This window comes from Tympanuchus pallidicinctus, unplaced genomic scaffold (assembly GCF_026119805.1).
Source record: "Tympanuchus pallidicinctus isolate F22 unplaced genomic scaffold, pur_lepc_1.0 scaffold2, whole genome shotgun sequence".
In the NCBI taxonomy this organism is placed as follows: domain Eukaryota; kingdom Metazoa; phylum Chordata; class Aves; order Galliformes; family Phasianidae; genus Tympanuchus; species Tympanuchus pallidicinctus.
In genome coordinates this window covers 51,949,968-51,971,221 of record NW_026294721.1, presented here as the reverse complement: position 1 = coordinate 51,971,221, position 21,254 = coordinate 51,949,968, and the positions used below count along the sequence as shown (strand labels likewise).

General features: G+C 47.8%; 2 protein-coding genes across 6 annotated transcripts in view; both read left to right on the top strand.

Annotated features, from left to right (window-relative positions):
• ETNPPL (ethanolamine-phosphate phospho-lyase) overlaps positions 1–21,254 on the top strand; it is a 339,765-nt gene that overhangs the window by 215,042 nt on the left and 103,469 nt on the right. The gene's annotated exons all lie outside the window — the stretch shown is intronic.
• Positions 12,522–21,254, top strand: part of LEF1 (lymphoid enhancer binding factor 1) — a 54,019-nt gene continuing 45,286 nt past the window's right edge. The window contains exons 1-3 of one of the 5 annotated variants that reach the window (XM_052681781.1): positions 12,522–12,758; positions 13,353–13,416; positions 14,658–14,791. In XM_052681781.1, the coding sequence (XP_052537741.1) occupies positions 12,558–12,758; positions 13,353–13,416; positions 14,658–14,791 (399 nt within the window). In that variant the 5' untranslated portion in view covers positions 12,522–12,557. The remainder of the gene's footprint in view (positions 12,759–13,352; positions 13,417–14,657; positions 14,792–21,254) is intronic. The other 4 variants (XM_052681777.1, XM_052681776.1, XM_052681779.1 and 1 more) reach the window with 4 other exon arrangements.

Here is a 21,254-nt window from a genome sequence, read left to right as displayed (position 1 = left end):
TCTTGCGTCCAGCTTGAATGTACAGCCAAGGCCAAAATATCATAACCCTCTGAGCTGGAAAACAGAGATTCCTGGTGGTTTTCTGCTTGGATTCAAAGTGCTTGCTGCCTGGCCCTGAAAGCCAGGAGTTATCAGGCTGTTCAGCCTGGGATTTTCGCACTAGGCACCCAATTCTGCCTGAAATGAGAGTGACAGTTAGGAGGTTTGAGCTGGGATTTTTGCAACAGTCACCAAACTCTCAGGGAAATTCGGTGAGAGCTGAGAGTTTTGATCCCTCACATGAAAGTTGATAGGAAATTAATATGCATTTCAGTGGGGGTAGAACTGGGTCTGGGTGCCACACTCCCATAAGCTCTTTTCTAAAGCGCTGCCATAAATGGTAATATCCTGATAGTCTGACTATGTGAGGTTAGGTAAGTTTTTCTAATTCCTAAAAATGCACTAGTTACAATTTTCAGTTCCTCTGGAATCATAGAGTCATATCACAGAACCACAGAATGGCCTGGGTTTAAAAGGACCACAGTGATCATCTAGTTTCAACCCCCTGCCATGTCACCAACCATCAGACCAGGCTGCCCAGAGCCACATCCATCCTGGCCTTGAATGCCTCCAGGGATAGGGCATCCACAACCTCCTTGGGCAACCTGCTCCAGTGTGTCACCACCCAAATAAAAGGAATAATAGGAGTCTGACTTAACAAGCAGTAAGATTTACCAAAGCATCCTCAGAGAAGTTTTAAACCACTTGCCAAATCATTTCTAAATTATTTTCTAGCTTTTCTTTCTTTAAATTATGTGCAATATAGGCAGGCAGGCCCAGGTACAGTGTCCTGGTTGAGCTCTGGCCTGGACTGACATACATCTGTGTGCAAACACCAGCAATATTGCACAGCACCCACACTGAGAGCAGTGAGCCAAAGGTGACTATTAACCAACGGAGCAGTCGATGGAAATACACTGGAGCACAGCCATACAGCAAATGACAGCATAGAACAACACGGCATGGTAGTGACACACTGTTTTCATCTGGGTGTGTCAAAATATTAAAATGGGACAATAGAGAAGGAAAATATTTTTGGAATAAACCTGGGTAGTCCTTTAAAAAAAAAAAAAAAATTAAGATGCAAAAATTACATTTTATTATGTTTGTTGTCTGGTGTCTACCTCATTGGCCTCCTTATATACTATTAGAATAGTATATAAGCTATATATACTTAGTATACTATTAGCAGTAAATAAGAGAAGTCTTTAAGTGTTGCCACAGTGCTAGTCATTTCTGCTAGTAATAGGAGTTGATGAGCAGATCTGTACTGCTCATTTCTGTTCAAGTCCTACTCCCTAAGATGCTTTGCTCTCTCATTCTCCCCTCCCACTACATTTAAACTAACAAACCAGGTTTTCTTTCTGTCGTCTCCATCCATCCCAAGAGCTTTGATCTCCAAAGGGAACATGCCAGCACTGGCAGTGTTCTCATTTTAGAGGAAACTTTGATATTTCAAATTTATTTTTGTTGTGTGTCTGAATGACAGCAAGCATTTTCAATTGTTTTAGTTTACCAAGAAAAAAAAAAAAAAAAACCTCTCAGGTCAGGTTAGCTTATTTAGATAGAAGTTTAAAGTATCATTTGCAATTTTATTTTCTTCTTCTTTTATTTTCTTAAACAATTTTTTAAGTGCTTCCTAAAAAAAATAAAAACAAACCAACAAGAAAGAAGTTGCTTGGAAACAAAACAGTGAGATGCTTGTTATGGCAGTAATCAATCACGATGAATTCATATTTTGCTTTCATATTTTCAAATGAAACTCACTGGAATGTTCACAAACCCACAGAACATTCACATTTTTAATGTAAATGGCATTTTTTGGTGGAAAGAACATTCTGATTGATATTTCCTTGAATAGTGGAAGCTACCAAGGACTAGTGCCATGTCTTCTTGATATTTCTCACCTCCTGATCCTCATCAGCCTGGTTCACTGGAAATGTTTGAGCTTCAATGGTATTAGCAGAGGAACAGTACTCCATTGTGGATTATATACTTATGTGTCTGTGGTAGGTTGGGTAGCATCCATCACCAAAGCCATCCCCATCACCTTGTACGGCACCAGAGCTGATCCCACTTGGATTATTTCCCTTTGTCTCAAGAAACCTCCCTTCACTGCCTTGTTTTGCCCAAATCTGAAAAATACAAACAGTCCATGGGCAGTGCTGTGCTAAGCCAGCAGGAGGTGCTCCTATAGCAAGAAAATCTGCCCAGCAGAATAAATTATAGATATGTGGCACCAAATTTCCCTGCTGTTACAATCTAAGACATGTTTGGCATAATAAAAAAAGGAGTTTTGGTATAGCATGGAAACTGGTTTGAGCTATCCTATTGCAGAAGCCTAAACAGTTGCAGTATTTTTCTTGTTTTTAAGTTATTGTAATCAAGCATATTGCAAAAGTGGAAAAAAAATAAGTGAAAATATGTTATTAGGTCCTAGTAGACTTGCAATTTCTGAATTTCTTTTACAAATGCCCATAGAGTATTCTGTCTTTATCCTCCCAAGTCTCTGAGAATAACACATCAAAGAGCATGTTTGCATTTCTATAATAGATAACAGCATTGACATAAGCTTCAGGGTTCATACAAACTATAAACTGAATTACCAATCTCCTATCTCACATATTTATAAACTGTAAGTCAAGCCTGAAGAAAAAAAATCCAACTTCAGGTGAAATAATTATCCTGGAGCTTTTAAACAGTCACTTCTGAACTTTAATCTGAATTCTGGTGGACATGAATTATCCTTTTGGTTTGCACCAGCCTCTGTTCATGTAGCAGAAGTCAGGCAGTAGCCTGAAAGAACATAATTTCCCTTATTTATATGAACTAGAAAGCTCACACATAAAGGGCTTGGAAGAAACCAGGCACCTTGCAACCTTCTTTTAAATGAAAGCATCAATAAAGCCACAGGACCTTGCCTAAGTGTAGCAGACTAAATCTTGTCATGAGACCACAAGTAAGCAAGCAACAGGTATACCCTGGCATTGTGTTAAAAAACAAAAAGTCAATGAAAACAGTATTTCTGCTCTTGCCAGGTGCCAGGCTGACTCACCTGAAGCACAGGATTGAAAGCACTGTTCTGGAGTGAGACGCACCTCCATGAAGGACAGCGTCTAAAGATGGGGTGAGTCAGCTGCACGGCAGCCCTCTGTGCAACTTGAAAACAAAGCCAAAGGGAAAACACTGCTGAAAAGATTATTGTACCATCACACGCCATTACTTGAAAAGGGAAACCAAAAGCCTGAAGCCAGTATACCTTCTGGAACTTAAGTTCTGGTCTGATGCATCAGCTCAAGCCATAGAGCAGAGACACTCGGAAGATCTTTGCTGCTTTGCTGTTTCGCAGGCACGAAAAGAGGGGAAAGAAAAGGTGTTGGAGGAAATAACAGTGAGGAGTTCTTGGGTAGTCTTACAAAGAGCAGCTGAAGCTGGAGATGGACGCATTCGTTTACAGACTTCATACAAAACCAGCAGCTCCAATTTTGTATGTGAGTTTCTCAGAAGGGCAGAAGGTCCTTTGGTTCTGGAGTATACAACAAGGTGGAAGCATTCAGGACATGAAAAAATAGGGAAGCTTTATTATGGTTTTGTGATGAGAAATCAGACCTCTCCTCTCAAGTACCTTCTTTCTTCAAGAGCCTCTCAAGGTCCTTAAGAAACTTACCTTGTCAGAAATAGCATAAATTTTTCATCTTACAGACTTTACACCGTATCAACCTTTCAGTCTTCCCATAGTACACAGAGGAAAAACCGATTTTTTTGCACCATCCCCTGTTGCATCAAGCAGACACTGGAAATCCAGTAAGTCCACGATTTTTAACTAATGTGCAAATGAAACAAACTGTTTTTATGTCAGATGTAGGATGAGAAGTTTCTCTAACATGGTTCTAATTCACTGAGCATTTTGTAATGTAAAAACCTCTCCCGACAGACAGAACTGATTCCAAACCAGACCAAACCAGACCTGAAGTTTTGGCGTACAGTGACAAAAACAGCCTGCAAAATTACTTTCTGTAGAACTTCTTAGCCTCATAAACATGATCAATTCATGTTCGCTCAGCACCGCACCAATATGTACAAAATTGGCACTAGGATTTGGGGTCGAGTCGGCGAATGGATTCTCGTGACAATGGCAGCATTCACAAGCTCTGTCAACGCTGCATGGTTTATTTAATTCAGCAAACACTTAGCTTTGGCGGCAGAGAACAGCAAAGCAATGCAGACAGAAATATTAAGGTAGAAGTGCAGAAAAATTTTTCTCCTGGCTAGACTCTGTCTAGATTCAAAGGGAAATTGGGGGGGTGCAGGGGAGAGGGACTTTTTTGTTGCTGTTGTTTCTGGGTTGTTTTTTCTGAAACAGAGACCTGTTCTTGTGCTGTAAAGTGGCAGAAACATGAGGTGAGGTTCATTAAGCGATGAAGGCTTGGCAGCTGACAGATCATGGGACAGATTCAGCTCAGCCTCTTTAACTTTGTTCCTTGACACATTGGAACTGTTTCATTTTTTGCTTCGGAAATATTATCGAAGAGGATCAATGCATGGGAGAGTTGTATGTTCAGCTTGTGGGAATTGGAGACAGCACTGAATAGATGCTCAAAATAGCAGTGGAAAGTACTTGCTTCTTGAATAGGTTAGTATTTAAAAAATTGGACTGTGTGAGTGAAAGATGAAAAACTGTTTCAGAAGAATGTGCAACAAGCCCTTAAAATTGAAGTTTATAAACAAGAGCCCCTTTGTTCAGTCGTGCTGTTTCGTTTGGGGTTTGGAGGCTTTTTTGTTCATTTCTGGATCCAAATTGGCTTAAAAGAAACTAAAAATAAATCTTGTTCCAAAATCTTGCTGAAAAAATATTTTTGTTACAACACACAAGAAAGGACATGAGCTTGATGGAGAAGATACATCTGGACACTTCCCATGTCAAATGATTTCCAAACTTGCTACCATCACAGGAGTCAGTAAGATTTTCCTGTATACTGGGGAAATCACAGAATCACAGAATCACAGAAGTATAGGGGTTGGAAGGGACATCCAGAGATCATCGAGTCCAACCCCCCTGCCAAAGCAGGTTCCCAACATCAGCTCTAAAGTGAGGCTGATCACTAACACAGGGGTGCAATCACTGAATATTCCTGGTGCTTCCATGTGACATCTTGCTGACAATTGTTATATTTTGATCTCCAAATGACTTGCAGCTTTACTGCCTGCACTGCTCCACAACCATCACTGCTGGTGAAGGTCTTGGAGCCAGATATTATGCAGCTGAAAAGAAGAAGGTCTCCAGGGTACGCGATTTGCTGTGAGGCTTCTTCAGCTTTTTGGAGACTTCTGCCCTGCTTTTCCTGAGGAGCATCAACAAAGCCTCTTCTCCCTCCTGCCGTACTGCAGGGAATGCATATCTGCACTACAGTCAGCAGTGGTGGGGTATTGAAACAGGAGGGGTCAGGTGGGGTTCTGAGACAGGAGTTGGGTTTGCAAAGTTGAGTATGCATCTCTGTGTTCTTCTAATGGTTTCATTTGGCTTAAGAACTGACTTCAACATGCCCTACAAACTTAGAGAGCTGTCCTTACAGTCTGTGCGTGCGCATTAAGTGAAAGACATTAGAATACCTGCAAAATTCCTGCCAATAAAACTTTCCCTGTACATTAGCATGTCTGAATGGCCAGGCTTAACTCACCATCATTAAACAGGCCAGAAACCCTCTACGTTAAGTGGAAACATAGAATCACAGAATCGTTTGAGTTGGATCATTAAAGGCCATCTAGTCCAAATCCCCTGCAACGAGCGGGGACATCTACAGCACAGTCAGGTTGCTCAGAGCCATGTCCTGCCTGACCACCGCTCTTGGTAACCCATTTATTGTAGTAAGAATGGTTCATCACATATCCCTACCAGGCAGCACAAGTTGCTTTCATAAATGGAAACTTGTGTTCCCTTTCCTTCCCGTGGAGAAGGTTGGAATCTTCCCCACAGGAAAATCACTCACAGCTTCGCAACTTGGCAGAGTGCTGTTGAGATGAAGACATCTGCTGTCCCCAAAACTCAAGTGGTACTGCACATTGTATTGCATTATATAGGTGAAATGAATGTTCTGAGTGGGTGCTCTGAGCAAGCACACCGAGGCCATCACCAGGCTTCCCTTGCCCTCTACATGAGCTAATAGAAAATAAGCAACACTTAAGATTTAAAATAAAACATATATATTTACTATTAGTGACTATCATGGACCCTCAGTGTTCCCACTGCCAAGCCATCAAGGCTCAGTATGTGCATAATGACTAACAGATACTGAAGTTGGTGTCTACTTCAACACTTTCTTATCTCACCTCCAAAGCCCTTCAGACAAGTGCTGTGCTCTGCAGCACCAACACAGGCACAAGTGGCAGCCCTTCCTTCATCTGGAAGGTCCCTCTGCACCGCGGCTGTGTCTAGTCCTGTTTGTGACACAACACAAGCCAGATGGCAAGGATGAATTTTAAACAACTGCTGCCAGGACTGCTGGAAGCGTGCACCTAGAAACTCTTTCATTCTCTCCTGTGCTGGAGGCCTAGAGATTAGGAATGAGCAAATGGCCTTCTTTGGCTGTTTTTTCTCTGTTTTTCTGTGGAACAACTGACATCAAACACTTGTAGGTCTTGATCAACACTGTTGTTTTCTTTGCTGGTGTCATGCCCCAGTCCCATAAATATAAGACCAGAAGATAGTAATCAACCTTGGGGCAATTTTCAGCCCATCCTGCTATTGCACATAACTTTCAGGCAGAAGGACCTGTGCCCACAGTCCATCTAGCGCAAGGAGAAAAATGCCCTAGAGGACACTGTGAAGCCTGTGTCATGTCTCTGGTCAGGCCTAGGACTAAGCCTCTATGAAGCTGCACTGCCAGAGCTGAACCAATTCCAGCCAGATCTAGCAAGCTTTTTCAGCCCTGGGATTGCCTGGGAGCTGCCTTCAAGGATTTTATCTCCTTTCTTTCCTGGGAGCTAGGCAACACACATGCTTTTGCCTGGTGGGACCACCTAGGAGCCAACTGCTGTCTGACTTCCCCAAATCTTTTGCATTAAGCAGCTTACCTAACCATCCCTCAAAGCCTCTTCGCATGCTTCCCGTTGGTCTGCCTCCATAGGCTGCCAGAGATCATTTCTAACACACTCATAACAGCTCCTAACATCCTGTTTCAGTGTCTACATTCAAAAACTCTTGATGTGTGAGGTTGTAGAGAACCTCAAACTACCTTAAAAACACAGCATAAAATTAAAGAATTAACTGCTCATAGCTCCCAGCAGGGAATCCAGTAATTAATATATAGCTTAATCTACGACTCCTCTAGGCTCTGGCACTTTGGCCTGCAGCCCCTTTGTTTTAATTTTTCTCACTAAAGATAGTACTCCTCTAATGCAAAATAATCTGGTGAATCCTCTGCCTGTATCAGGGCTAAATGTGGAGTTTGCTGAGAGAAAAAAAGGCAGTTCAACACAACAAGGTGTTTGCTTTCATTCGAGGGAAACCATAAAAGTTTACTGAAATTCAACTGAAAATGAACTTAAACCCCACTTAAAAACAATATTCCTTGTTATTGAATATTGCTTTTGTTATGGTGAACATTTCATGGATGAACTTTTGTTAACATACGATATCGAGCCACAACTTGTCTGAATGCCAGTGTTACCTTTACATAAATATAAATACCATGCAACATTTCTATTCTTTTATAAAGGTTTTTGTATGAAATGCTATTTAGATGCTTCATGACCAGCAAACATAAATAAATGTTATTAAAGGTGGTCTTGGCTGAGAGGGAGGTCTGAAAGACTGAATTCCTTGCGGGAGAGGCAAATTAACCAGAGAAAGTTTTATTTCACTATCAACATAGTAGTGGCATGCACACATCAGCTGGTATTAATCTTGGTTATGGCTTGAGGCTAGTGACTGATGGCATGCTATAAATTCAAATTTGGAAGGGAAAAAAAAGGTGATCCTCCTGATTCATGCGTTAAAACTCATTTTAAGTTGGATCAGATTGCAGATATCTGACTTCTACGTAACAGCAAGTGTTTGGGCCAGTTTCCACAGTTTTGGTTTTTCCATTCTGCTTTCTGCTGCGTTATCTTCCTGGTGCCAGTACGGACTTCCTGCAATTGGAGGTTTCGGGACTTTTTGAGCTGGAGGTTGTACCTGAACAGCCGTGTTTCATAGCCAAAATGAATTTGTCTAATCCTTTTCAGAATCCATTTATAACTCAGTCCTCCATAACATTCTATGGCAAGGAGCCTCATAATTTAATTACACGTTGCATAAAAAGGTACTGAAATTAGTAAAAGTTATTAAAATCTTTTAGCCCAGGAGAGCCTTATTAGCTGGCGTCCCTCATTTGTTGGAAAGCCTCGCTGGGCAGGAAGGAAGGGCTGTTGCTGCTGATGGAGGCTTACCCAGGCATGCAAGTTCTGCAATTACTCCTGCTTTTGGCCTGCAAAATCCTCATTGCATTCTTCTGGTGCTCATCTACTGAATGCTGCTGCAGCTGACTGTTACACAGCTTTTACTGTGCAGTACCTCAGCCAGGCAAATTGATGTCTGTTGTGTCCCAGGGCAGCGGGAGCTGACACTTGAAAACAATATCTACCTCAAGCAGCTTCCTTGGCAAGAAGGAAAATGTGTTCCCCTGGCCCAGCCTCCCCATCTAGCTGCATGTATGGTGGGGACGTGGTCAGAGAGAGGTCAGGGCACTCAGAAAAATCAAGCAGGCGTCTTGCACATTCACTGCATCACTGAACTGCTTCAGCGAGCCAGGAGCAGCCTCTCATGTCCTGTGCCAATGGTGCACAGCTGCTGCTGGGGAGCTGCTGCCGATTCTCCTGCCCTCCCACCTCCTTCAAGGGGCCTTCTCTGCAGCTCCCACATCCTGCTGGTAGCGTGGGATGGGCACAGGGAGCTCCAGTCATTAAGAACAAGGCAGAGGCCACCAGGTGCAGTAGGTGTGCAGGAAAGGAACAGTCAGTTCATCTAAAAGAAAGCACCAGTGTGGTCTGCTCTGCTCATTAATGATACATTTGGCAGAATATGTTAATTGGGTGAGGTTGAATTCCAAAGTAGGTCTTGCTACAGCCAGGCCAAGGGTTTTTGTGTAAGGATGACTCCTCCACAAATCACCTAGCAGGGCTGTGACTATTAATTATACTCTGTTCCAGCAAGCACCAATAGAAATTAACATTTTCAGCCTGAGGCTTCCAACGATGTGTGCATAAAACCACCAGCAGGAGCCCTTTCGTAGGGTCAGCTCTGTGCCATGGGGCTCTGGGGGCATTGGCAGGAGGCAGCCAGGGCTTTGCACGTCCACCAATGCTGTGCATCCTGGCTCTCTGCAATGGGGAAAATATCATCAGTCCTGGGCAGGTGTAACAGTTAGTTATTCAGGAGAGGAATTTCTGCCCCTATGAAAGCAGGAAGTGTTGATGTAAATGCGCAAAACTGCTACTCTGCAATTAAAAGTCTTTCCTTTGGCCAGCATCTCTTCTAAGCGCAGTATCCAACAGAACTACTGAAGTTCTGGTTTCCACAGGCCCTCAGGGATGCGGTGCTCCCTTTGAACATCCCAGAGCAGAAATCCCTGCTGGGGGCAGCGAGCAGCCATGCTCCTGTCTGCCTGTCCCTGCAGCACGAGGCACAGGCTCCACTCCCATCCCGGCCACCCCTTTCATCCCTCCGCACACTGCGCATTATCTGATCTGATGAGTCATCGGAAATCATCCCATCATCGCACGCTCAACGAGGCGAGGGCTCGTTAGCAAGCTACTTTGTGTCACCACTTCTTCCCATACACTGTGTGTTTCCCCTGCATTTTAGGATGCTTTAGGAAAGCAGCTCCTAAACTGCTAACCCTTTAATCTCAAAATAAGATAATCAAACGTGTTTGCGAGAGCTGCGCTAGCGACGCCTTCATCTAAACATAAGTTCTTACAGCAAAAACACACTGGTTGGATTTGCCTGCTCAAATCTCACAAAGCCCCTGTTGTAGCACAGGAAAGAAAACCTCACTCCTTAAACATGGTAATTCTGGGTAAGAACATTAATGGCAACCCAGAACTGGAAAGCTGGATGTGTAAATTAAAAAGCAAAAATCCTAATATCCTAATACCTATTACATGCAATCTCTATCCAAGTAGCTCTAAATGAGGAACACAGGTTGCTCTCTGATAGAGCTGCAATAAACCCCAACAGGATGCCCTCTGTTAGCATTACAAACCAGCCCACCTTTCAGAAAGAACCAGCACCACGGAGCTTCCCAGTCCGGCAGACGTTGCTCCCTATTTGTCTTCTACTCCACTCAAAGCACCTATCTGTGGCACAGATAATGCTGTGGAACAGAGAGAACAGCATCCCAGAGCTTCGTTTTCCCAATCCTAGTTTGGGACCACCTGACTGGTATGGCAGAGGAGAAAGGGTGCTTTGCTCAGCGCCCCAACCACCCACGCTCCTCCTTTATTCCCGGCAGGAGGCATTTGGGAGGTCAGCCCATGGATTTCGATTTCTACTAGAGATTGCTCAGTCGCATCACCTTGCAAAGGGGCTACGGGAGAAACAGAAAGGGGGGAGGGGGGGGAGCTGGACACCTCCGCCTCTCAACGCCCTGAGGCCGCGGGGGCAGCGCTCCACTGGGGCCGGGCCGAGGGCGGCAGCGCTGGGACGCGCCGTCGGGCGGAGCCGCTCGGCTGCGCGGCGCTTTGAAACAAAAGGGTGGGCTTTTTCTTTCTTTTTTTTTTTTTCTTTTTTTTTTTCCTTCTTTCTCTCCTTTATTTATTTATTTATTAAATTTCCTCTGGAAAAGAACTCCGACAGCCTTTATAAAATGGGAGATTTTATTTTTTTTCCTCTCGGAGAAAACCCGCTCCATCCCTCCTCTCCCTCCCCACCACGCGCGCCGCTCTCCCCCGTAGCTCCGGGCTGGCACGCGTCCAGGCGTCAGGATTTTTTTGGGTATTATTTTTATTACGACGACGGCGATGATTTCCCTCTATTTCCATGCACATTTCGGCTTCGGCTCCCCAAACTCTTTGATCTCCCCCGCTGTCTCCTTACCCGGAAGAAAACCCGGGGCCGGCTCAGCTGGGAGCTCGGCGCACACGTGGGCGCCCTGGCGCGCCTCCATGCTCCTGCCAAATTTAGGCGCACAAAGGGCCCGGGGGGACCGGCGGGGGGGGGATGAAAGGGGCCGCCGGCGGGACATCAAAGCGCCGCCGCCCCGCCCCGCTCCCGCCCTCTCCTATATAGGGGGCGCCGCTCCGCACGCAACCGGGGGGGCTGCGAGTGGGGATCGTGGGTTGTGTGCTTATGTCTCCCTTCCTTCCCCGGCAGTAGGGCTGGGGTAGAGCGGGGCCGGCCGTCGGGGCTGCAAAACAAAATGATCGTAAAATAATCGTTAAAAAAAAATTATTATTATACATCCCAATTGCCGAAACAGCCAAACGAAGCTAAAAGGTGTGCAAAAATGGAAAAAAAGAAAAAAAAAAAAAACAACCAAAACCTCACGACATCCTGCTATAACGCAATTCTGCGTGCATATAAAAAACAGGATGCTCAAAACCCGCTGATGTGCAGAAGGATCGGGCAGGTCTAGCAGTGCTGTCCCGGCGCAACGCCCGCGGAGCGCCTTGCGGTGCTCGGGGTGGCTCATCCCGTCCCCGTCTTTCTATTCCCCCTTTCCTCGTCCGTTTCATTCTATTCTCGCTGGTCCCTCCCGCCGTGCCCCGCTACCTTCTCCCGTCCTCAGACCTATCCCTTACGGAGCCGTCCGGGGGAAGCGGTGCGGAGGCCCCGCGGCCAACGGAGCGCACGGACGAGGTACGGGCTGGGCACGGTGCGCCCCGGCGACGGGGCCGGAATGGCGGGGAGCGGTGGTCCGCAGGATGCCCCGCACCGAACACAACGAGTGGCGTCGCTCCGATGTTTCCCAAGTGAGCGCGTTGGATGCTTTTGTTTGGATTTTTTCTTTAATTTTTTTGTTATCGACAAAATCTTTCCAACGCGTGTTCGCTCCCAACGGGGTGGAGAGGGGCACCGCTCCTGCAGCGCTCCCGGCTCCGCACGAGCGTACGTACCCGCACGGCGGCCGTCTCGGCAAACTTTCCCGGGGCCCGGCCCGGCCCGGCCCCCTTCCTACTCCCCTCCCTCCCCCCCCCGCTGCCCCCATCCCACCGCCCCCCGGTGTCACTCACGGCGGTGGCGCCTTTCATCTCCGCCGCCCCCGCCCCTCCCCGACGGCTGGGGCGGGGGGGTTCGGTTCGTCCCGCGCAGCCCTGCGGCCTCCCTACGCCGTTCCCCCCGCTGCGGGCGCCGAGCGCGGAGGCAGCAACTTGGCGAGGACTTCGCGGGGTTTTTTTAATTAATTAATTTATTTTTTTTTCCCCTTCTTCTCTCCTCCTCCTCCTCTCTCGCCTCCTCCCTCGCCTCCTCCCCCGCCGCTCCTCCCGCTCCCTTCCCGCGGCGGGCCGGCGGCCGCAGCAGACGCCGCGCTGCCGCGAGGATGCCGCAGCTGCCGGGGGCCGGGGGCGGCGGGGGGGACCCGGAGCTCTGCGCCACCGACGAGATGATCCCCTTCAAGGACGAAGGGGACCCCCAGAAGGAGAAGATATTCGCCGAGATCAGCCACCCCGAGGAGGAGGGCGACCTGGCCGACATCAAGTCCTCGCTGGTCAACGAGTCTGAGATCGCGCCCGGCGCCGAGGTGAGGGGCCGGGGGGCAACGAGGAACGGGGAGGGGCGGCTGAGCCCCGCGGTGGTGGCCGGGCCCCGGCAAAGGCCCCCTCGGCCCGGCCGGGCTCGGCGCGGCGCGAGTCCCGTGGGGCGGGCGGCGGCCCCAGCGCTGCCCCGCACCCCCACGGGCCGTGGGCTCTTGGAGGGGTTCACATTGAACTGTCGGGAAGAAATCCACGACGCTAAAACAACTTCGGAGAGAGCCCTTGTCGGTGTTCCTGCCTGTTTTCCTTTTTTTTTTTTTTTTTTTATATATATATATATTTTAATTCTTTTTTTATATATATATATTTTTCTCTCTCCTCCTCCCCCCCCTCCCAAATATGCAGTAACGAGGGCAACCTTATTTTCCTTTTGCATTTTGGTACCCATTGGGCGTTTCGGCCGCCGGAGCTCGGCGCGTTCCCGCACGCCGCCCCTCGGGCTGCGCTCTGCCCGGTGGAACCAGTGGTGCTGCTCCGCGCCGTCACTGTCCCGTCTTTTGAGGTGGACGGGCGCAGCGAACACCCTCACAGTGACTTCTCTTTTCCTTCCTCCTCTCCGGTGCCGGATTCCCCGCGGCCAGGTTTCCAGGCAGACTCCAGCACAGGATTCCTATCATGACAAGGGCAGGGAGCACCCCGAGGAAGGTGAGAACCGAGTGTCCCGTGTGCTGCTCCCACCTTCGGGCTGCAGTCCGTGTCAGAATTCAGTGTCTGTTGGGGATGGGGGAGCGCTGGGGCAGGAGGTGGATGCGCTGAGCGTTTATCTCCAGTGACCAAATGGTTGTCGAAAAAAAGACTGATAAGGAGGCCACATGGATCCTCGCTGAAGAAATCACTGTTTTGAGGATGTTGGCTTTGACACAGCGCAGCCAACTGTGTTGGGGAGCAGTGTGATTTCCCGCTAACGCATGGTGCCCCTTAAGCCCCTAAGCCTCCATCCGAGCAGCTCTCCTGCTCTCTGTAACACACCAGTGTTTGTTGTGGCCAAAGAAATAACAAAGTTTGTGGAATATTGCTTAGAGAGCCAGGCATGTGCACAAAGAACGAGTGCTGTGAAGGACAAAGGCTGTGCTTAATGTGCAGTGGTTATGATCACGGGCTGAAGGAGGTCATCACCTCCACAAGAGTGGGACGCAGCTCAGCCCCAATGCCTGCCGGGACCCTGTGGTTCCTCACAGAACTGGGCACTGCACAGCCGAACAGCTGCAATGTCTGTGCTTATGGCCGTGAGGGAAGATCAGCTCTGCGCAGCTCTTTCTCCTTTTGCATCCTCGGAAAAACTCACCTGCAGGCGGTCTTGTTGCCCAAACCTGTCCCTTTGCAGGACCCGGAGCCAAGCAATTTCCCCACAAAATCACCTCACCCCCTAGGCTCTCCCTCCCTGAGGCTGTTCAGCAGGCTTGGCCGTGGGTTTGCCCTGTGCCAGCCCTGCCCTGTGCTCCTGGTTAGGAGAGGAGGGGGTGATTGCCCCTTGTTCTCACCATCTTCTCCCTCCCCTCCTAGCAGTGATGGGGGGAAGCCGTGCTGGCAATGCTTCCCAGCTCAGCATCCCGGAGGGACGTGCGACGTGGGGGAAAACTGCTGCTTGAAGAACACGATGTCAGTGCTGGTGTTTCTGCCTACTCTGGAGGGGACTGGCGAAATAAATGAGTTGCTCTGAGGGTGTGTTGCATTGGCCCCTCACAAAGTGCAGTGACTCCTTTAAGAATTAACTCTTCTTCAAAAAATGTGGTTACAAATTGCTGGGACTGCTTTCTGCCAGAAATAATTGCCATAAGCAAGGGAATGTTCTCAGGCAGAACGTTTCCGTGAACGCACAGTACCTATTTAAGTGCTCTGAGGTGCACGCGTGGGGAATAACACCCTTATTGTCTCCTCTTCCGTAGGAAAGCATCCTGACGGTGGCTTGTACAGCAAGGGACCATCGTACTCTGGTTACTCGGGGTATATCATGATGCCAAATATGAACAACGACCCGTACATGCCTAACGGATCTCTGTCGCCACCCATCCCCAGAACAGTGAGTTCTCTCCCCGAAGACTTTTCGGGGTTCCTCCGTCGATCCCACAGCGTGTGGCCGCAGCGTGCGTTCGGGCTGTGGCAGTGTCGGTCGCGGTCCCGGTGGAAGAGCCGAACCCCGTGACGAACCGCAGCACTCGTAGCAGGGCCGGGGGAGTCCTGCTTTACACTGCGGGATAATGTGCGGTGGGGTGATGTAAATGCCGTCTTTGTAGTCGCGAGGACAGATGTGAATTTTCTGGCGTTAACTCTTTGTTTGTTGAGGAGTCTCGAGGGCTGCAGCAGGGCTGCTCAAGCTGCCTGTCAGCGAGATGAAAAGGCTCGCTCCGCTTTTTGCTGCCAGATACGGTATCGCCGGCTGCTGATTGACATTGATGCCCGCCATCGGTTGCTCCATGCAAAAAGGCTTTGTGCATCGGGGAGCAGCGCTCGGGATCCGCTCCCTCCCCACAGCACGCAGCATCACACTGGGGATTGGGGCAGCCGCTGCTAGCTCTGGGACGGTCCCTCTGCTCACGGTGCTGTAGGTGCCTTTGCGGATGGATCTTATCACACTTTCATTTTTGGATAGGAAATACCTTTATGGATTGATCTTAGTGTCTTTTTAGTTTTGGGTAGTAAATTCCACTGAGTATGTGTAGAGGGTGATGGGAAGACAATATTGTAACAATGATGGTTATATTGTCTACCTATCAATTGTGGAAGTTATATTAGAGTGGAGCAGGAAACAAAAAAAATTACAATTTTTTTCCCATCCCTTCCCCAGCCTTTGGAAGGGCAGGGAGTGTGCCTTATCCTTGCCAGCCTGATGCAATAAGTCAACCTATCTAATGTCGAGTGGGCAATGGGGAAGGGCAGTATTCCCCCATGCCTCACTCCAGAGGCGGGTGCTGCGTGCATGTGACTTCAGCTGAGACGTGATCACAAACCCCACCCATTGCACGTACCCAGAGCTGGAGTTGTAGTGTCATGCATGTGTCTTCAGTCTCCATCTTCTGTACACCTAGGAGCTAGTTTGGAGCAACCTGTCAGAGAAGAGGCTGCTGCTTTTGTTTTCGTGTGATTTAGAACTGAAATGTCATTATTCTTCTTGTGGTGCTGCACCTCCTCTTAATTCTGGTCCAGAAAAAAAACATTAAGATGAACAGTTCACTATGGGCCTCAGGTACCAGGGAGGACAGTACTCAAGAAGGCAGCCCGGGTGTCTGCAGCTTCAGGCACCAAAAGTTTTTCCAGATCCTCATGGTGCTGTGTGGCTGCAGGCACTGAAGCCCCACTCCTCTGCATGCTTCACTTCTGCTGATAAGTAGGGAGAGCTCCTAGAGGAGAAATAACCCACACAGAAGCATTTTACTGCTGCTGTAATATTTCTGAAGTCCTGTTAGAGGCATGCACCTTCTTTTTGTTTTTTTATGCCGTGTCTCTCAGACATGTGCAGGAGCATGCTCCGCTGGGGATATGAAGATTTGGCATCTCAAGTGCATCGAATTGCTGTTTCTACCCCACTGTCAGTCTGGGTCCCATCTCGCTGGCCCTGGCACAGCTGCTTTGCATGCTGTCCCCATCCCACAGCCGGGGATTAGCATCCCTGTCACTCCGGCCCTTCCGAGGCATTGGATTCACTTAAGAAAATTGCATTCAGAATAACTTAATCTAGCAAGCCAACGGCTTCTATTTTGAGACTTGGATCTTGTGGATGTGTTTATTTAGCTTGGGTTTCCCACTTCAAAGGAATCTGTCCTCTCAGCAAGAAAGTGATTGAGCACTTAAATAAAAACGTATTCATTCAATCTTTGGGGCTGAACGAAAAGTACAGTAGGGAGCTAATGCGCGTGCCAGCTTTGCTGATCGGCCAGGGATCGTCCCCACAGAGGGGAAGAAACGCGGTCAGAGCTGCTCCAGAGGAGTCCATCCCTGCTGTCTGCTATGGGGAGTTGGGTTCTGGGTATCTTGGTATGTCATCTTCAGAAGTACCCAACCACTCATGCAGAAGTGCACGATGATGGAGCTGGAGGGTGTCCTCACTGTTCATCTGTTCTCTCTGTGTGTCTGTGAGTGTAGGTGATGTTGGAGGAGGACCTTGGTCAGCAGGCACTGCAGGTGTAAAGTGACATGGCTGTAATGGGATCTTTGTCAGATGGGCAGTGGGACTGGAGCAGTGGGCACGCAGTGATCGCCAGCAGCTGATTTTGGTGCCTCTGGGATGGAGAGCAGCGCACTTCAGCAAGGTGTCCTGTGGAATGTGCTTCTGGTTCATGCTCCCTGTGGCATCACCTGCTTGGGAGCAGCCTTGAGACTCTATGTCCACTATTTTCTGCTTCTTTCTGTGTTTCAAAACTGCCTCTTTTTTTGACCGCATCTCTCCACAGTTTTAGCTTATCTTTGTGTTTTGATCTTTCTTTGAATCATAGGATCATTAAAGTTGGAAAATACCACTAAGGTAATTCACTTCAACCATCAACCTGTCCCCACCATTCTCACTGAACCGTGTCAGTCAGTGTGGAAAATTTTTATTTCAACATTCTTTTCCTCTCAAAGCTGAAATAGAACATCATACCAAACACTGTGAAGGACAGTGTCTAAATCTTGCGTAAATCCACCTTTAAAAAAATTGCAATTTGGAACATAAAATTAAACGCATCAGTATTTTTCAAATGAATGCCATGCCTGGTGAGAATTTATTTCCCCTGCAGTTGTGCTAAAATGCAGGTAAACTGCATCTAATGGTGGAGGTGGTTCAGGTGGTGCACTGCTACCCTCTTGCCAGGTACTAAATGCCTGCAAAGTCTGGCTGTAGGATGCCCTGTCCGACAGCACATCAGGTCGGGCGATGCTCGTGCTCAGCATAGATGGGAAGAGCAGTTTCCCTGCCCTGGGAAGGGAAGCGTTTGGTTTTGCTGTCCTGTGACATTGTAACACTGAGTTACATCAGTGCTGTTCCAGCTGCCTGGCTCTCTGCTGTGTGCTGTTGGCATTTAACCTGACAAGTGAGTTGGAATGGATCAAGTTGGGTTTGGAAAAATTGTTACCCAAATTCCTCTCTTTCCCACACACTTTATTCAGTATCTTCAATACCCATGGAATAGGGAGAAGAGGAGGCTGTAATGGATTTAACGAGAAAAAATGAAAGAAACACAAAAAAAGCTTAGCTCTTAAGTTTGTGGTTTTGTTGTGATTTCTTTTCCTCTTTCTGTTATTTTGAGAATATTTCTAAGGCATCGAGACCCTGCTTGAGATGTAAATCTCCGTGAGGAAAACTCATAATAGCTGCAAAAAAATGCCAATTTGTTAGGCAGCTCCTCCGCCAGTCTGACAGCGTTCTTAGGCTGGCAGCAAACTACACTCCTTATCAGAGTGACCTGTGGCAGATGGCGTCATACTTTGGAGTAAGGAATATGAAGGCATTCTGGGAGAGCTGGTCAGCTTGATCTGGCTGTAGGTGCCCCTGTTCATTGCAGGGGAGTTGGCGTAGATGACTTTTAAGGGTCCTTCCCAACTTAATTCCATGATTCTATGAAATGCTGTCTGAATCAGAACCTCCTTAATGAAAGGATCTCCCAAAACAGCCTGTACAAAAAGCGTTTCCTCTTACTCTGAAGCCTGTAATTTTTTCTTTGGTTTGTTTTGTTTCTAGGGATGTGTGTGAGAATTTTGCAGACTAATTGGGTAGATTGAGAAGTATCATTGCATCAGGAAATCTGGCTTAGACAAAGCTGGTTCGATGACTCTTGTGTTTGGGTTTTTGAGGGGAGTGGGGTTACACAGAGGTTTTGTGGAGCTTCTCCTCCAGGTCCAGCTGCATAGCTGCAGGTAAACACATCTTGTTTGTCAAACAGTTGTGTTCAATGTCCAAAATATCCTGTTTTGCTTAAAGAACTTTTCATCCTGATGTCTTCTGGACAAAGTGTTTTCCAGGGTCAGACTTGCATTCTTGCTCTGGAGGCAACCATTTCTAGCCATGAAGCCCTTAACACACAGGTTCTGTGGGCTGGCTTTAAACTGTCCCCTATCATCTGTTCCTTGCCTCTGTGTCACTGCTGGGTGACTTCACACCGCAGGGCTGGGCTGCTTGAGGCTGGGATGTGAGCCTGGGGGGCAGTGCAAGTTGCTAGGCTGTGGCTGGGCTGAGGGTGGAGCAAAAGTATGTGCCTGTGCAATTAAGCATGAAATAGGTAAGTTCTTTGGATAATTACCTGGCGCTGAGTTGAGCTTGAGGACATGACCCGTGGGAATGGCTGTGGGCTGGTAAGCTGTGGGCAGATGGAGGGGAGATGTCCACCTGGTCCTCCAGCATGAAATAGGGCCACAGGCTGAGACGACTTGTCTGGAAACAGGGAGCCTGATGAGAGATGTTCAGGAGGTGATGGCAGAGGTGGGAGCAAAATACACAGCTCCTGAGCATCCTTTGGGAACCCATCTGGATGACAGCTCCTCTCTAAAGATATGTTTTTGTGGTGGTGCTTCTTTGTCTTGTCTCGCTTTCATGAAAACTAACCAGAAGTCTGAGAAAGTAAAAACTGGAATGTATGTGGAGTAGGGACTAAGAGAAGTTCTCAACACCTCTATCTGATTAAAAGCAATGCTGATAAGAAGGAAGTTCCTGGCAGTGCTGGCTTGGCTGTTTTGTACACTGTCTTGCCATAAAGGACCAGAGAATTCTGATGAAGTTTTTAAGAAAAAGCAGGGAGGAACTCAAAAAAAAAGAGTGTAAAAACTTTTTGTCAAAAAGCACATTTTGATCTTTTCCCTTTCTATTCCCTGCCACTCCAGCAGCACCAGTATCTTCCCCCTCTTCTGTGTCTCATATTTATTGCCACACAGGGATGCAGGCTGCTTGCTCCCAGCATCGTGATGTGGACTTTTACTTCTTTCTCAGTCCCTCTGTTAGAAATCCAGCACAAATGGGACCAGATAATGAGCACGGCGCACTCCCTCCCCTGGGAAGCTGCTGTCCATCCTGTGCTCCTCCAGCTTCTGAGCTCCTTCAGCATCCAGGAAAATAAGCAGCAATTATAGTGAAAAGTACTTTTTCATCCCAGTAATGGCTTTATACTGAGAGGCAGGGTTGCAGCATCGCATGGACCTGACTTCTGATGCCGTTTCAGAAACCTCTGCGATGCTATATGGATTGCCTGCTGGGGTTGGTGTTTGTGTGCCCATGCCTGGGGCTCCTGATGGAATGGATGGACAGACAGACAGAGGAGCGGGATGTTCTAGCACCCTGGCAGCTGGCAGCTCTGGCACCTCATGCTCCTCCTCAGCGCTGCTTTGTGGGCATTTTCTTGTCCTCAGAGCAGGCACTGAAGCCACAGAGGAGCGATCTCTCAGGGTGTGCAGAAGGAGGAGTAATTCTCTGGGGATGGAGGAAGAGTAGAGAGGCAGAAAAAACAACAACAAACGCGCGTTGGATTAACATAGGAAAGGCTTCTTTTTTAATGCTGTTCAAAATTGAGCTTTTGTGTTGTGGTAAAGAGATGGCTTGCTATGTTTGCCACCACTTTCAGCCTCAGCGTGGCTGTGTGTGTGCTGAGGAATGGCCAAAGTATCCCTGAGACAGTACCAACGATCCAGGTAGTGACAAGGACGTTGACTTGGTGTCCGCAGGGAAGGAGGGCAAGTCCCTTGCTGCCGTCTCTGAAGCGGGGCTGTAATGATTGCAGGGAAAAAGGAGCTCTGGAACAGCAGAAGGCAAATGATGCAGCTAAGAGGAAATTATTTTTATTGCTAATACACGAGTGCTCGTAATGTCTAATTCTTTACAGCTTATAACGTTTAATTCTTTACAGCTCAGCTTTATTTACACATTCTTCGCTTCTCAGCACTCCGCACGCCGTAGTGGCAGTGAACGTATTTCAAAACTACTGTTCAGAATGAATAGAAATGTTTGTTGAAGCGGTGCTCCGGACAGGAGCGGCTCAGCTGTGCGGCATCCCTGGCTCTGCCTCCCATCCTCCCTGTCCTCTCTCTTCCCACCGGTTCATTTTAAGGCTTCCCTGGAAATGTGTTCCCTGGACAGTGTGGGCGGGTGTTTAATCAAAGCTTGGGGCCGCCTTTCTAGCTATAGAGATTTTTGCCTTTGTGCTCACTTGTGAGGGCAGGGGAGGAGGGGATAGAGGGCAGGAGCATCCAACACCCCCGAAAATAGCTCTGTGGTGATCTTTAAGGCAGCGTTACGGCTGTTGTGTGGCTGGAGCAGAGGAAATCTCAGAAGGAGCTATGAAGTGCTTTATACTTCCAGATCGCTGGTTATCTTCCCAGATAACTGATGAGGATTTAATGCTCGTTCGCCACGTGTTGTGCCTGGTTTAGGCTAAGCGAACTGCTGTCAGTTTACTACAAGGAGCTGCAGAGGGAAGCAGCACCCAGGGCATCTGTAGCATTTTGCCTTGCATCAGGTGCTAGAAGTCACTAAATGCACCGTGAGTCACAATATTTTTTCCCGATTTGACTCGCTTACCCAATCA